This window comes from Nesoenas mayeri, assembly GCF_963082525.1.
Source record: "Nesoenas mayeri genome assembly, chromosome: 1".
Classification (NCBI taxonomy): domain Eukaryota; kingdom Metazoa; phylum Chordata; class Aves; order Columbiformes; family Columbidae; genus Nesoenas; species Nesoenas mayeri.
The window spans coordinates 158,272,480-158,290,568 of NC_137541.1; the positions used below are offsets into that span (position 1 = coordinate 158,272,480).

The following is an 18,089-nucleotide window of genomic DNA, read 5'->3' on the forward strand; positions in this document are numbered from 1 at the left end:
TAATCTCATTTAAGTTTTCCACGCGGAAGAACACACAAGAAATTAAATGCACTCATGTATCAAATAAACTATTAGTTCAAATGAATACTGTGCATTTATTTATCTTCAAAGAGACACAGTTCCTCTACATCATGAGAACTGTAGTTCTGAGTGTTTTCAAATTTGGATGCCTTGAAAACTGCATATGTACTCCAAATGCACGTTTGAGAGATGGGAGTCTTTGAATACAGACTTTTAATTTTCTTCAACAAACTTTTAGCTCCAGTTAAATTCATCAAATCAATACATAAATATGCTCACTCTCTGTATATATACATATGTATACACACATATATATGCATATACACATATATGTATATATATATACACAAACAGGAGAGCCAAAAAACGTTGCCATTTGCCCAGCACCTTGCAACAGGCTTTGCTTGCTTGTTCTTCTGTTTCAGACAAAAATAACGAGACCTTTTCTCCATCACATGTTCACCAAGGCACCGACAAGTGCTGAACAGCACAGGTCGGTACACGAATCAGTTGTGTCGGTCCACGTGCGCACGTAAGTAGCGGGCAACCTTTAACACTGGTTTTGGGAGAGGAAAATGGTTTTGGGAGGTATGGAGCCCAACCATTCTGCATCTTAGCAAAAAAGTTAGGGTTTGAGAACCTGGCAGCTTATCAGGCAGATTTCCACAAATACAAACCTCACTGTGGATGTATTTCAGAGTATCACATAACTGTCTAGGAAAGTCTCTCATAAAAGACTCCAATGTTGTCTGAAAAGACAACATTCCTAATCTAGCAGAAAATTTTTAACAGCAGCAATTACTTTTATTTCAAAATACCAAATACTAAAACCAGCGTGAATTTCCTTAGGACTTAAAATCTTCTCTGCAGAAAAGTATTCTGCTTTCTCTGGCTGCCTAGAAAAATAATGTTGGGTCACACAAAAACCAGAAACGGTGTGATGAGACATTCAAAACTGTATCAGACAAACACTGTGTAGGTTGTGAAGAACAAGCTCCTCGCGTTCACAGAAATTGTCCATGAAAGTTTCCCCATTGAGGGGAAACCAAATTGTTTTCCAGCTCTAACGTGTGAATTTTTCTGCTATGGTTCTTGCACGAAACAGGAACTGTGTTCAACGGTATCCGAGACTCCTCCTTTTACCACTTCTATTTTTTAATTATTATTTTTTTTTTTAATTGGAAATCACAACCCTGGAAGTCTTTTGAGCAAAAACCATTCTCACAGATGTCAAAGGGAGTTTTCAGCTGACATCACCAGACCTGAATTTTACCCCTTCTGTTTGACCATATTTTGCAAAATGGGGTTTTCCACAGAACTGTGACATTTTGATACTCCCTGTAGAGATACGGCAAGAAACAATTTAGACTTGGAGACTATCCACTTGCGTGTCCTGGATGCCGCTCAACATATTTTAAAATTCCAAGGAATAAATGTGCTTTGTGCTTGTCCCTAGAGCAGGACAATGCCCTCAGACACATGGTGTGAACTCTGGGGTTGTCCTGTGCAGGGACAGGAGTTGGACTCGATGATCCTTGGGGGTCCCTTCCAACTCAGGACATTCTAGGATTCTATAATGTCTGAAAGGGCACAGGTCATATTAAATCTACCCTGGGCTAGATGGACCTTTATTTCCTACATAAAAATTTGACTTCTGAAGGAATTCACTAGTTTTTATTGCTACTTTCGATAACATATTTGTGAAGGAAGAATCTGTATGATTAAAAATTAAAAACTGTACTTGTTTCAAAACATTTAACTAGTTTCTGTATACAAATTACTATAGTTTTTTTTTTTCTTTTGTAAGACAGTAGGTGTCCAGAGGCCTCTGGATACAGAAATGTCCTTTGCCTATACACACACAGAGCCACTCAGCTTCACAAGAACAAAACCTTTCAATTGAAAAAGCAGACCCTGCCTAAGTAATGTGATCAACAGCATCAAGCCAAACCCTGAAGGAGGTTGATCACAGCCCAGGAATAGACACAGTAATTCCAAAATCCCCTTATTTCACCCACTGGAAAATACTAAAAAATACATACGGGACATTGACTTTATTAAAAATTATGTAATGTGCCAAAAGCTGCACAAATTTGACATTTCTGGATAAGGACTTGAATGTCTGAGGGACTTTTTTTCAGTTTTATCAGTCAATTAAAAAATAATAAAAAAAAGAAAGGTATCTCCCTCTCCCTAAAGCTCGTCCTGTAATTTCCTAGTATATTTTCCAGGTCAAGAGAGACTGTGCAGGTCTGTTCTTTGGTGCACACATGTTCATGTGGATGTTTAAAACATCCCTTTCTCTCCTGTATTCTTTCACCTCCTCCCCCTTGTACCTCCTATTGCTTTTGTTATGCTTCCAATGACTTGTATCTTATTCTAAATGTACATATGTATTAATTATGCCTGTGTGTATATAAACAGACACATAGGTGCACACAATGTACAAACAAAATGCATACAGAAAGATACATTAAATGCTTGAGATACATATGTAGATTGGTTTCACGAAGTCACAGTTTGGAATCTTGCATTACTTCATCTTAGTTTTACAGAGATGTTCACCTCTCTCCATGCCACCTCCTGAAACTCCTAAAGTGCTAATACTGATCACTTCTGAGAGTCAAGCCAAGTAAGTTTATTTATCAATCTAAACTTCTAACCCAATATTGTACTACATTGGCATTAGCATTCTGTTACCTCCTGTGTTAGCCTGAATCACCCTTCATGTCAATATTCCAGTCGTGATCAACAGTAAGTTGCTTCAGACAGTGAGGATTCAGCTGATGCAGCATCATCCACATCTCTGACAGTAGAAAACTAGAACTATATATAGAAAAGTCAGGTCTTTATAATTTTAAGACAGTATGTAGCCAGCTCAAAAAATGAAACCAGCACATAGGACATTGACCATACACCCACCATTACAGAAGTCTGTCTGAATCAGACATGGAAATCATTCGAATAATTTCAGTTCTGATCTTACTGTACCATTCAATTCACCTTTATTGCTTCCAGTGAATATCTTCACGACCTGTATCTGAATAGCAACTAATTCAGTTTGTAAAAATTTTAAATTTACAGTGGTCACTTACCATAGCCTGCAATACACATGTGAATTTTCTCGCATCCTATCTGTGTGTTATGTGCTGAATGACAACATTATTTAAAAAAGAATTCAAGAAATAAAATATTACAGGCATTAATAAAACTTTCTGAAGAATGACAATGTAGTCCCCTAACCCTTTGCTGAATTGAAAATGAAGTGATCTTCAAACCTCTTATTACTGTAATAAAAAATCAAGTATTCTAAAATAACATGTAAGCTAGAGAAATTAGACCGGTAAAGGAAGAAAATATGATTTTTCTTGATCGGTAAATCAAGTTGTGGTTGTTGGAGCTTCTTTTCCTAGTCATTATGTCTGATAATATGTCTAACAAGGATTTACAAGAAAAAAACCCACCTACTTTTAAAAATAAATTTAGGTGATATCCAGTAATAAGTAGAAACTAACGTTACTTTGAAAAGGATAACCAGACTAGAAACCAGCAAGTCATCTGAAGGCTTGGGAACAGTTCATGTCATCCGTTAACATCGCTTTGAATCACCAGTCACGCGGAGCCGGTTTCTCTTTTCTGACATTCTTGTGGGGACGACCTTCGTGAGTCCGTCCAGCAGGTGGCTTTGATCCCCTTTCAGACGCACAAGCCCATCGAGTGAGGTTCCTTCACACCGAAAACCATCAGTGCTGCAGCAGAAAATTAGTGGCTACATTTAAGTCATTATTGGAAGCCCTCAGAGCTTCTAGAGCATCTCCCCTGGAAAATCCCATTTCCATAAGTCGCGCAACCTGGAAAAGAAATAACGTAATGCTGCTTTGAGACCAGAGTTTTATTCATGCTGAGAGGGCACTGGTCATGTTAAGGGTGTCAGAGATCACCTTCCCACTGATCAGGCTGTCCCAAAGCTTACCTTTCCACAGAGTAACCTGCTTGAAAACAGTGCCACAGAGATAACTGCTTTCTGAGAGTTTATTCAAACCCAGCTGTTTGCTGGAAATGCCACACCTCTATTTTCCTAGCTGGTCCGGTTGTGAAAAAAGAGTAAAACAGAAAGTATGGCACCACACTTGACAACTATCCTCTAAATATTCTCACAACAGTGAAAGTTAATGACATTTAATGCAAGAATTACCTCAAAAAAAGCGTATTAAGACAGTGATTTTGGTCATCACTAACCACTTGATCATCCCTCTTTATAATATCATGTACTCGACACCTAACCTTTTTGCTCTGTGCCAACAGATATTCGAATTACCACACGCAAAAAGCAATGTAGGTATAACTACATTTAATTTATGGTTAAATTCCAAACTAAAGTAGCTTTAAAATCTACAATTCTCAATTACATATGACTGAAAGTCACCATATAACTTATTCACTTTTATAATTAATCTTCCAGAGAGGGGAAGAACAAGGTCTAGGGGGGGAGCGGGGTGGGATGGGGGCCAGGGAGCAGCACATAAAATTAACGGTGGCCTCTGGCAGCAGAAAGCATTCCCCAACCTGCTCCAAGTGGCCTATGACCAGACACCAGAACTCCTGAATCTGGAAGTCCTGGGCTCCAGGAGCTGCCCGGGAGCCATCGCTGCTCCTGCCCATCTCCGGAGGCCTCTTCCCAGGGTGCAAAAGCTACACGCACTAGCACTGAAAGCACTTTAAATGCCTTTTAAAAGAAAGGTGCCATTAAAAGTAAGCTCCCCGTCCTCTAAGACACCTCCAGAACTTTCAGTGTTTTTAACCTGTGGCAGCTTACTGAAAAATATACTACTGCCAAGTGTGCCCGGAGGTGGGTGTCCTCATTCTCTTAATCGAAATACACCGTTAAAAAATGTTTGAAAACGGCTACCTTGGCTGCCACAGTATCAAATATGGTACCAATTGGTTATGTGCATTTCCCTCTTCTCCCCCACGCCTACAACCTAGTGTCAGTTTCTCACCTTCAGGTAGAGAGAGAAATGAATTGTTACTTTTGACACCTCTGCAAAGACTGGATTTCATAACCTGCAACTTTCTGAAGTTTCCTGTGTCTGAGTTTTCATCTAGGGTTGTGTTTTTTATGAGAAAAAGGGCAGGCACCGGAATAAAAGCTAACCACAGAAATACATTTCAGTAGAAAGGTTTCTACTGCAGTTGCCATGAATTCTAACCTTAAGAAGTGGTGGATGGAATTGCAGTATTCCCATTTACAGAAATATCTGGCAATATCTATCACAGGGAACAGACTGTAACAACAAAAAGCTCTTTTCATCTGAGTATATTTTAACCACAGGAACTGAATCCAGCTCCAGGAAACAGAAATGTATACTGGTAACGGTAATTTAAGGCGCTAGAAAACCCACAAGAAATGCAGAGATTTTTGTAACAAAAAGTGTTACAAATGCTTGCGAATTTTAATATGAAGAACAGAAGAAAACCTTGTGTTTCTGCCATTCTAAGACAATTTGTGCGGTTATTAGTACAGTCCTGAGAAATCAAAGGTGCTTAAATTATGTTTTTCTTTGCAGGGTAACAAGACAGCATTGCAAATGACAGCAATGAGCTCTACACCTTCAGTGCATGAGAAAATATAAGCATATACTGCTTTCATATATCTAGGCCTAAAGACTTTGGGTAAGAATCCAGCATTTCCAGCTCAACAATAAAAGTTCCTATAAGCAGAATTTGTCAATAAAACAAATAAACAAAACAACCCAGCAGGGAAATCTTTTGGTTCACTCCATATCTAGCACTGAGCAGGCATTCAGGCCAGCCAAAAGCAAGTTAATTAAGTTCTAGGGTCTGTCTCAGAAGGTGTTCTTTGGTGTGGGGTTTTTCTTTTTATATTTCCCTCCCTGACGCCTTTTTTTTTCCCCGCCTCAGAAGTAGCCAAGCAGGTTTTGCAGTCAAAACCACCGATGTAGTTACAATTTTGAACAGTTTGAGCATAACCTAACATTGAATCAAAACTAGAAATCAGATCACAGCAAAGATTTCTGTTTAGGACAATGTCATTTCAAACTAACTTGAAATGACAGTGTGGTGCTACCAAGTGTGGAAAAAGGAAAAAGGGCAAGAAAAACTCACCCTTGAAACCTACTCTTATTCAAGGGCAGCAGAAAACTTAGACTATAATATGGCCAAATGCAGCTAACTGCAGACAGGCTACAACCTGGAGAACCTGAATACAGAAATAAAACTAATCTTAAATTCTTAAATTTCCTAGTAAATCATCCTCTCTTTTAAGAACTGCCAACAAAAGTCTAAAAGGCTAAATTCACCCAGTAAGTCTAAATCTACACTTGACAGAAAAGACACAAACTTCTCTGTGGTACCAGTATGTTAGATCAGTCAACCCCATTATTGAGGGAAACATCCAAGTTTTACACCAGGGGTGTGTTGCAGTCCACAGCTGGCATAACATTCTTATTTCAAAAAAATTACATGACTGAATTGGAAACAAGCTGGAAATGTCACTGAAGGAAAACTTGCACGTCTACAAGAGAAATAATGAAAACAATTTGTCGTTCTTCCTTCTTTGAAACATTTATTTTATCAGATTTGAATAGCACCCACTGGTGAAACTACCTCATCTTTAAATACAAAAGTCAGTTACACAGAATAGCAAAACCTCCCAAGTTGATTTTTAACTCTGTTTTGGATGGTAATGACAATTCTCTGTCTCTGTATTGTGGCTGTTATCTGATATTCTAGTTTGTGCTGCTATGGAGAACATTTAAGAAACTCTGCCAAAAGACGATAAAAAGGGGTAATTCCTAACCGGTTCTTTAATGCCATTTAAAAATAGAAAAATGTTTACCTGCTCTTCAGAAACCTCGGTAGGTGGAGGTGTGTCTTGTTCAGATGGGCGATGATCTTGATAATTCGCATTATGTCTATGACGTAAAGGAGGAAACAGTCTATTCCAGTTAATCATCCCACCCTGAAACCAGACACAGCTGTCAGTCTTTGCAAAAAGAACTACAGATATGTTAAAACAAAAAAGACATCCATCCCACATAGTACGAAAGGCAAACGTTTGAGTAAAATGCTGTATTTTAAACAACAAAAACTGCTGCAGTCTCTTACAAAGTCAAAACTGGGACTAGTCACCGATTTACTAGGTAGTAGAAGTAATCACTGTACGTTAAGGAAAAGCACTGACAGAAGGAGGAAAAGAGGTTTCACATCCCTTGTGAAAGACTTGGTTTACTATAGCGCTGGATTTCTGAGGCTGAAATCTCTCCCTTTGCCAGCAGGGATTTACCTGGCAAGAGATGCAACAGCGGGTTCCACAAGTGTTTTGCAAGACTGCAGCTGGAGTTAACCCAGGAGAAAGTGGGCAAGGAGTAAGTGGGGGGAAAAGGCAAAATACGATTCTCAGTGCATCGACAAAACCACATCAGGAAACTCAGAACAAACCCAACCTTAAGGATACCTGAGATTTCCGTACAAGTGATTACTTCTGAGACACCAATGCAGCTGTTACACACACACAGACCACCTCACCTAACATCTGTGTATTAAATACCACGGCAAAATCTGGCCGTATTCCAGTGCCAAAACATTTTGTCACTACATAGCAATAACATAAATATATAACAGTAACATGTATACGGTGTGAGTCATGGAACTGAAACTTTCTTTCAACAGCCAAGCTTCAAGTCTTGTAATAATAAGGCATTTAGAATATAAAGTACAAATACTAAAGTAGAAGCTTTATAATTGTACTGAAATCATTAATCCTCATTTTATTAGCTTAAACAAACATTTTTAAGGGATTTTGTATCACATCAAAACCACAGGGCTTGCAAGTGGAGAAGAAGAGCAAACCTCAAATCTCTCTTTTCTATACAATTTGTTAAAATGTCTTTTGCAGTTTGTGTTGTTCTTTTCCTCCTCCCCTGCTCCCTCCGTTACTATGGAAAAGATCCCCCTCCCTTTCTGTATATATAGGACATGGACTTCCTTCCTCTACTTGCTCTATTTTAGTTCTATACCGTTGTTTCTCAGAAGACCTTCCTCTTAAGAGACTTTTTTCTTTTCTCCCTCAGCAAGGGCTCTTCCTGCCTTTATGTACCCTTAGAGCACTAACTGCTCTCTGCTCAATCAGATCAGAAGCAGCTAAACCTGCTCCTAGACCAAAAATACAATAAAAAAATATTATTTAGTTTTCCTGCCCTTTCCTTTGTTTTCTTCCTTTCTCTCCAGAGGCGACCCACAGCCCAGACACCACAGGGGGCAGTGCAATAACACACTGAAAAAAGCATTTGAGGAGTCATGAGATGTGAAACTTGAGCTTATAAAGTGTTCCAGTCCCTTATGTACTATCGTACATTTTTCCCTGTGAAGATGTGCAATAGCTAGGAGTCATCGCTGGTTTTCAAGACATAGTTTCCACTGTTGGTGATTTTGAATTTAAAAAATTATTACATATTTACCTTTCTATTTTGCATACTGTATAAAACATTTGCTTAAAAGTCATGAGGTTTTAACCAGAAGCTTCTGTATAAGCCTTGTGTTAGCCAGACAGTGTAGTGTAATAAAAAGGAGAATTGGTTTGTAGTTTAAACACAGAGAGGGATCTCAGACCTTCTACTGACACCACTGCACTACTCTGTGGTCTTGGAAAATCACACCCTGTACTTCCCCATCTCTAATTTCCCCTAACTCAAAATTACGTTGAGCTTTAATTCATTAACTTTGAACTTCTCAAAGTCTACTAAGCTCTATAGTTCAGCAAGAACACCGCACTAATGCTGCTTTGCCTGTTTTTATTCTTTTGAAAAGACGTGAGGAGGAGAAAATAGCACTTCCATGGGTCATTCACATTAAATTGGTAAATTGAAAAATGCCAACAGCACTATGACACATTCCTTTGAAGCACCAGAAGTCACACAATGTATATGAAATATAAAATCTACAATAAATGTATTAATTTAGCAGCATTCCAGTGTATCTGAAGACTGAAATAAATGTACCTTCCCAGCTGTGCTCGCAGCCTCAGTACTGAGCTGCCTAATTCAGTTTGGTTTTGCATCTTCCTCGTCCCGTGCACTGTCCCCTAACACTACAAAGAGCCTTGTCTATTTACTTACCCTGAACTTACAATACTTTTTAAATTAATGTACATAGAATCCATTACCTTCCATTAAATATGCAGATTCCTTACAAAGGTAACTATTTAGTTTCGAAGGTTTACAGCAGATATATTGATAAACTACAGATGTGGATTGCTGTATTCAGAAGAGTTCCATGTGAAGACTGCTAAACTTTTCCCAGAAATAACAGACTGGACAAACGAGATCAAAATAGTTGTAAAAAGTTGCCCTCAGAGTATTTCAGCTACTTTTGGAAACTGTGACAAACATAAGCCATCAGTTCTTAACTATATTAATGAGGTAAGAACATCCAGCACACAAGAATAAGTGTCAAATGCTGAAACTCTTAATATTACATCAACACTTATGTTTAGGATTAATCCCAACATCAGGGTCCACTCTCACCTGTGTATTACTTCACAAGCTACGCCAAAAACGGGCAGATTAGGCTTCTTTATCTTGACTACAAGAAAATTGTTTCCCCTCAAAGACTTGCTTCTAATTTCATAATGGACATGCACAAAGTCGGGCTCAAAAGAGCAGAGATTCAGGGAACCGCAGCAGGAACTATGGGACTGGTACTGTGGCCAATCCCATAGAGTAAAGGGAAGGAGAAATTAGAAAGTGTAGCTTACGTCTCAGATCTACAGACGGTGGAGACCAAGTGTGGATGGTGACTGTGGAAAGACTTTCAGACAACATTAACTATCCCCACAGAAATATGCAAAGAGCTGTGAATTTTAATTTGACCCAAAGAAAACAGCAAAAAATGTCTTAAATTAGGTAAATATTGCAAATTCCATTTAAAAAAATGTGCAGAAGGATATTTCCAGACCAATATTCTGCCTTGCCTCACAGAAAACATTTTGCAGACCTCCCCTTCATAATTTTATGATGATTTATGGGTTTTGATTGTGTTAACACACTGACTCTACCAGAAGTCAGGAAGATTTCATATGAAGATACCCAATATGAAGAATTTATTTAAGCAATGATTCTAAATTATCTGAGATTCCTTACAGTGGAATCAGTAAAGAATATTTATGTATTTCACAATATACTTGAACCCTGGCACTAGCACCCAATGGCACAGATGAGCTCACTCCCATCTCTTACCCTCCACAGGAGCCTTGTCTCAGATGACAGAGCTCTCTGGAGTGCTACAAAACACAGGCAGAAAAGGAGCTAATAATTAACCCATGAAGATGAGCAGCACCTTCAGTGGCAAGTGTTGGCCAGTCTAATCCACCTAATGAAATCCAGGCAGTTCTTCTGTGATTCTGGTTTGTTGGTGTGTTATAGGAAGAATTAAGTTCAATACTAAATGTTTTGGGGGCTGGGATTTAACATGACTCAGGACTAGGTAAGGAGGATGCATTAAGTCTCCTACATCCAGAGCCAGTTTCTACAACCAAACACTCAGGTGCAAGACACACTGAGACAATCTCAGGTGACATCTTCCTTTGTCCTGAATCTTAAAAGTGTCAGGGAGCAGCAAGTGCAGGTGCTGATCCAAGAAGAAAGGCAAGCTGAGAGCCAAGGGTGACAACGAGACAAGCAGAGACAGTGGCCTCAACGGAACATGCTGTATTCCCATAGGAGCCAAGTGAGAAGAGCAAGGCAGGTCCGGTGACAGTAACCATGGTCAGCTAAAACTTCAGATCACCAGGCAGGTGTAAGATCAAGCCTAGAAGTCAAATTGGTGGGTCAGGTGCAGGGAGGGAGATTCATCAGCTGACATATGCATATCTTTACTTTGAGGATGCGTTTATTTACTTTGAGGGTGTCAGAGCACTGGTTGCCCAGAGAGGTTGTGGAGTCTCCTTCCTGGAGACATTCAAAACCCACCTGGACACATTCCTGTGTGATCTGCTCTGGGTGAACCTGCTTTAGCAGGTGGGTTGGACTAGATCATCTCCAGAGGTCCCTTCACTGTAGTGAAGAGTCAGAAGGTTCCCATCAACTTGCATGCACTGGTCCCAATCCCTGCAGTGGGATGCTAGTAAGAACTTCTGGTCTCCACCGCCAGCTGTCATACTCATTTTCATGGTGTTAACCAGAAAGTCTGGTTTGGAAGTCCTGACTGCTGTGCTGAGAGACAAGCACTGAAAAGTTCAGTCTACAGACTATCATTCATAAAAACACTTTGTAAAAATTGGTAACAGGGTCCTTATTTCTGTCTACAACAGAGTCTTCCACATGTCATGGGGAAAAACACTTGACAAAAGTCTGATGCATTAATTAGTTGACTAGAAGGGTAATGGACACATCTAAGAAAGGCTTATAAGTCTTTTCCCTTCCCTTACTCCTAAACTTGTAATTTTTTAACAAACAAACAAACAAAAAATCAGTTTCTTTTGGTTTTAGCAGTGCCAAGTCTGGGTGAACTGGTTGACTGCAAATTCTTTGTTACTGCCTGACAGAAGACGTACCAAGGAGACCATTTTATCAGTCTCTGATAACCAGTACTAGAAGTGGATTAGGAGAACACCGGTGATGTTGGGACTTCTGTTACGGGAAGACGACAGACCAGTCACAAGTCTAGATGACCAAAGAGTGAGATTATAGAATGGACTGGGTTAAGGAATGGAAAGATGGCAGCTCTTCATCACAGAAAAGGTTGTAAGGAAATGCCATATTGATGACTTATTCTTGAATAGCTGCCAGGGCTTTACGTACTGAAATTGTGCCTTATGAGGTCACATCCTTGACGTCTGTCTTTTTTTTTTTATGGTGTCTGGGACAATACTGTTTAGAAGGAAAGGAGTATTCTCCTTTCCTGCAGAATAAGGAAGAGATAGATATTCATACCAGTCTAGAGCTAGCAAATGTGTCTGGTTGTATGGCTTGCTAAAACCCCAATTACGCCATTTCTTTTCATGTAATCTCCTTCCTCTCTTTTTGAAAAGGCAGCTCTACCTTTTTCCTATATAAATACCTGTGCCATTGTATACTTTGTAAAAGCACTTCTTATTCAAAGCTTGACAATTAAAAATGTTGTATTATGGACAGTTAACTAAAATGCAGTTACGTAGCTGTCCCATCTGCATATTTTAATTGCATTAATTTAAAAAGAAATGAGAGAAAATGCTTTATGAAAGTCCTCTTTAAAATGCTGCATGTGGTTAAGATATTTTGATAATGTTATCTCATATATATGGTTAATGCCAACTCGCCATCTGTTTGCACAAACAGGAAGCACCTCCTGATATCTGTCCTGTTCACCTTTTCTTAACACAACAACCACAGCGAAAGAAAAAAAAAAAGGAAATTGCTTTGCATTTCATCTTTTAAAGTAGTATTTTTAAAGTTTGCTACTCTGCATAGGAGCCATTACTTGCTACAGACGTAAATATTCTCTTACTTCTTTCATATAAAGCTTCATTTTTAAAAGAAGTACTGAAAGCAAGAAACACTTTTTGCTTTCCAGAGATGAATTTTTCTACAAATTATGGACTCCAAAGAACGCATAATGATGATATAAACAAAGAAAAAGAGCAGCCAGGAATGACATGATGATAACTGCTGACCTGAACACTGTGTAAGAAAGATCAACACCAATGGTGAAATTGCCAAGAGTCATTCAAGTGTCTACCCTGCTTCTTTTTTTTGAGGACAAAAGTGTTCTGTTTTTTTCTGTCAGATTTTTTTTTTTTTAATAACTTCCTTCTTTTGAAAGAGGGTAGCAATGTAACAGTATTAGCGTTCTGAGCATTGTTCTTAATGACAGAAAGAATTTTGCACCAAGCCAAGCACTCCAGCAATTTCTAATGATGTTCCAATCTGGAAATTTATCCTACAGACAAGCCTCTTTAGCCAAGAGGCTCTGTCTCCAACTCTTGGTTGCTGCATCCTGAACTTTGATGCCGGCATTGTCCCGGAGGAGCTCACGTACCACAGAAATTCAGAAATCCACATGTGGTCTTTTCTGAAAGCCTGATCAGCTATTTCCTTTGAAATCTAGGAGGAATCCCTTATCGGACCTGCATGAGGGACAATGGAAGGGCGTTTGGCACAGGCGTGATGCCTTCACAGCAGCAGAAGCCAGAAATTCCAAGAGGCAGGCACATCTGCTCCGTGGAGGTGAGGTGGGAACGGGGGCTTCTGCATTCCAGGGAGACACAGAGAACTGCAAACACTTCCTCGCGTACTCGTGCATGCCCAAGCACTTGGCCTTGTAGCCCACAGCTTGTCACTCACAGCAGGGAGAGCTGCTGTGACTTGGACACATGATTGGTTGGCAGCAAGTGAAGAGCTGCGTAGGTGTTCCCAAAACCCAGCGGTTAGCTCAGAACACTGAAAGAGTGAGACTTTTGGAGAACTGATGGTATTCATTCATCAAACATGAGGGAAGTGTGGATCAGAATTCTCAGTCTCGGTTTGCATTAATAAATGGGGATTTGGATCTTCCCTGGACAGCAGATGCAGGTCTTCAACCATCTTTTCAAATCACTTGCTTCTCCAAATTTCCAAATTTCCCAGTTTCACTCTCATTCTTCATCCAAACTGGGCTCTCCCTGGTGCTGTGACATCACAGATAAGGCCATGACTACGTCAGTTGAAAACATACATGCATGTCACGCTACTGGCAATAGGGCTTGTCACAGAAATCCCAGGTATATACTGAAAAGCAAGCTCCCATTATTAAAAATGAACCTTTACATGTGAATGCTTAGCAAGAGGTGAAACTGTCCATCATAATCATCACTTGAACTTTAAAGGAATGACACAATTTGGAGCTGGTTTTATATTGGGCATTCAATGCTTGCTGAGTGAGATTGTTGTACGGGGGTGTGCAGTGTGCCAAATGCTGAACGCAGGTCCACCAGCATGAACACGGTGTCTGTACTTGGGGAACAATCCGTTAGCTCCATTTTAGACTTTTTACACAAAACAGAGACAGTTCTAAGCCTTACCACATGGCTCTTTGGATGCTGACTGGTGACAGTGGACTGTTATTAAAGCATGATTATTAAACAGATAATCCTTCATTCATCTCCTGTGCACAAACCTTTTCAAAGGGGAATAAGTAGAGGCTGAAACAAAAGTGAGAAATGTGTTCCAAAATGGTTTTGATTTGACAAGCTGAGATAACAAACACTGGGCACAAAGAAAACCCAAACCCAAATTCTCCAACATACTAGCATAAACACATACTTGAGTATACAAAGGACTAGTCCATGATGATGTAGGGAAAACAAAAAAGATATTAGCATCCCATTTTGAAATTCAGGTTCTATCTTAGGTGGAAAATAGGAGCAGCCCTCTTTTGTTGACACTCCAAAGTCAGCATACAAGGTGTCATACTTGGAACACTGTTAGGTGAAACTTTTCTATCTATTGTGCCTCTTAAGACAGTGCATTAAGGAACAATTGGTGAAACCAGCCTGTGGGTGTGATGTGCCAATATCAGAGTTCTAATCAGAAAACCTGAATGATGGACCACTTATTATGTGAACTACATGCTTGTCGGTTACCACATGCTATAGAAGATGACGCTAGGAAACAGAAATGGCTCAACAAGACTCAGTGAAGACTGGAAGGACAACAGAAGAAGCCCTGGAATTCAATAACCAATCAGCCCCCAAACTGGATGTCTTATTTGCCCCATGTTCAAAACCAGTCCATTCTGTGATTCTGTGATTCTGTGACAGGTACAGCTAAAAAGAAACTTGCCTTCCATAAACAGGAATTGATCAGACAACAGAGAATTAAATACTATGGAAACGCTTGGGGAGATCTGTACAGGAGCTTTTTATGGGGAACTGCCTGAAGTTAAATTGTCAGAGGAAGAGAACATAGAACAATCACAGAGGAGAATAAACATACTTTATTTCTCCAAAAATTATTTGCTTTGAAATAAAACGGTATTTTGCTTTAGGAAGTTGTCCAACCACTGTATCAACCACTGCTTCTACAGGGAAACTGATTACAAACATTAAACCGAACTCAAAGGCTATAGCTCAAAAGCCCAGTCAGACATAAAGAGAATTTCATAGTTCCAGTGCAAGAAAAAAATGACAGTTCAATGTGTGAGTGGGCTGCTACTGAGGAGTAGGAGTCAGTGACAGCTTTGTGACTGAGACAACTGGCTGTTAATGAGACACAAGCAGTTCACTCTACTAGTGTCTGTCAGCTCGTGGAATTGTCAATCTCCATGAAAAAAGATGGAAAAATGAAGTGGTAAGTCTGTAGAGGAAATAACCTGAGTCAGCACCCTGGAAATGCAACATTTCTAATTTCACACCTAGAATCCATGGAAAAAAAAGTTTTACAGAAGAAGAAAACAGAAATCCCTAAATAACACTACATTATCAACTGCTGTAGCAATGTTACTGAAATGAAACAGCAAAAAAACCCAGTTCACACATGCCAACATCAGCAGTGTATAGTTTTTATACTCAAAGAGTAAAACTCCCCTTCTGAAACAAAACCAGGCTTATTCTCAACAAAAAGAAAATATTATTAAACATTGACAGAGAATAATCAATATTTGAAAATGCCAGAAGAGTCTACAAAAGCAAAGGATGAGTTAAAGACTCACTGAGGTCTGAAGGAAAAGATACTGTTTTCTCTACAAAAACAGGAGCTGTCTGTGATTTCAAAGAAATGCTTCGGGTGTGTCCACACGTACATCGGCACGCAGGGCAAGGGAAGAATGAAGGAATGCCAAGTCTAAATTTAGGCACAATGGTTATTGCTGCATCATCCATGCTTCATTCATGGGCTGAAATAAACCTGTAAATCATTTCCAGTTAACATAAGTCTTTAAAGTATGTTGTCAGCTACTGTACACACACATCTCGGGAGTCTGAGCTCAAAGAACTTTTTTATGCTATTGGTACCCTATGTGTAGTTGTCTTGGAAGTGTGTGGCAAGGTTGCTAAAGGCAGTTTCTATCCAATTATGCCACAAAATCCCAAAGCAGCCTTAAGTAACACAAACTAGTTGGAAGGGAGACCTTATCAGAGAAAAAAACTTGGCGTCAATGCTTGACTGAATATCTCAGCCATTAATTCAGGTAAATGTATGGGAATATAGCGGAAGATTTGACGAGGAGATTAATTAAATGTAAATACGCTAAAGTGACTTCCACCTGTCTGTAGAGAAAGCACATACATCACACTAATTGTTTTACTGACCTTGTGTGCTTGATGAGTAGAACTTCTGTGTTAGATAACACAGGCTTGTGAGAAACTCTAGACAACTTATCACTATGTCTGAGATTCCTGCTTTGTTGTGAGAAAGAGCGGGAGGCTGTGCCTGCCTGAAGCCTTGAAATACAGATGAGCTCAGCAGGCCCAGTGATCTTCCAGCAGGGCTGAACTGACCAGCGCCTGCATCCCCACCTGTGTCACCTCTGCCTGGGAGTTCAGGTGCAACTTCAGAGATCCCCCAGTGGAGAGGTAACTAAAATAAAACCTGCTCTTTGCAATGCATTCATGGCCTCTGGCTCTTCTTGTGACGTGCCTGCGTATGTGTACACAGTAAAGCAGCTGGGTAGATTACTTCCTGACAATAATACATACATCCGTGGAACAATATGAACAAGCTGCTTCCATCGAAAGTTGTGGTTGAGACAGCAAGAGTTTATATGGATCCGGCAATGTAAAAAGGTTGCAGAAAGTCTTCAGGGCTCAAAATCTCTGTTTAAAGGACCTGTTGCTAGTATTCAAACTTCTGAAGTTATTCAAGAAGACTTCACCAAAGTAGCATCTCTCAGTGCCAGTGGGACAGCTCAAGAACATGCTTAGGTCTGGTTCTTAAATGTCTTTGAGAAGGCAGAAACGGACTGTCTGAGAGTATATTCACTGAGGGATTTTTTTTCTCCCACCATTAATGAGGATAACATTCCTGAGGAATTCTTGTGCCAGGAAGGCCTGCACTCCATTCATTTATTTTTTTCCAAGGTCAGGAGTTTACTGCTTAGGTATAACCAGAGGTAAATCAGCAATCTAGGCTCACATTCCTTAGTTGACAAAATGTGAAACTTGCACATTTCTCAGGATATGAGACCCCCCCCCCCATAACAATAAAGACACTCAGTGTGCCTGCCCACAGAACGTGTCTCCAGTGTCCCAAGAGAAAGACATCTGATGAAAGGACAATTAGAGGAAGTCACATTGTTATAGAAGACTGGTCTTTGCAAGTAGACGAATCTCAAATAGAGTTGCCATGTGATATGAATCAAAAGAGAGCCTGGCTTCAGTGAAAAGTAATGGCAGCTAGAACAGAAGAACAAAAAAACAGGAGGGAAAAGACAAAATAAGCTTAAAGTGGAAGATCGGGTAGAAAAGAGGTAATGAAGTAAAGATTTTCATATATGGCTGTAGGCTTATCACACAGCCTGGAGCAACCTGGTGAAGCTCTTTTCCGAGCCAAGAAACTTAGGAGAAACCAAGAAGCAGGCAATATGGTGTCTCCAACATGCTCAGCATGAATGAAAGAATAAATGCTTTGTGGGCACACAAAGCATTTTTTCAAGACTAAGGGACTGAGGTTCATACACTGCCCCTCCAAATGGGCACAGAGATGAGCATTCAAAGAAGAAGTGGTATTTAGTTGCTAACAGAAGGTCCTGACTGCCTCTTTTGCAACTTGCCACCACCTTCTGCCTATCTGTCTTTAGTGACAACAGTGTTGTCAATATCATCTATGTCTGGATTCCTCTGTTATCTATTTGCAGTTTGGTTATCTGCCAGCCTCCCTCCAAGTTTCTCAATAGGAAGTGAAAGTCAAGTTGACCCCCTGCTACCACAGACACAGCAGTTGCTTCCCTTTTCCCACCTGGGTTTTCATTTGGGTTACAGAAATACAAGCTTTAGAAAATGCTGGGAAATGAAAGAGATCAAGAAATAGAAAATCCAGGACAGGAAGACCAAAACATTCATTGGTGTTATAGTATCAAGAGGATAAAATAGTGCCCAA

The 18,089-nt window shown here is 39.8% G+C and overlaps 1 protein-coding gene across 1 annotated transcript in view; it reads right to left on the minus strand.

Moving 5' to 3' along the window:
• Positions 1-3,632: 3,632 nt before the first annotated feature.
• UBAC2 (UBA domain containing 2) overlaps positions 3,633-18,089 on the minus strand; it is a 90,371-nt gene continuing 75,914 nt past the window's right edge. The window contains exons 8-9 of the mRNA XM_080363415.1: positions 6,881-7,003; positions 3,633-3,872 (exon numbers count right to left, since the gene is read on the minus strand). Coding sequence (XP_080219541.1) covers positions 3,765-3,872; positions 6,881-7,003 — 231 coding nt within the window. The 3' untranslated portion in view covers positions 3,633-3,764. The remainder of the gene's footprint in view (positions 3,873-6,880; positions 7,004-18,089) is intronic.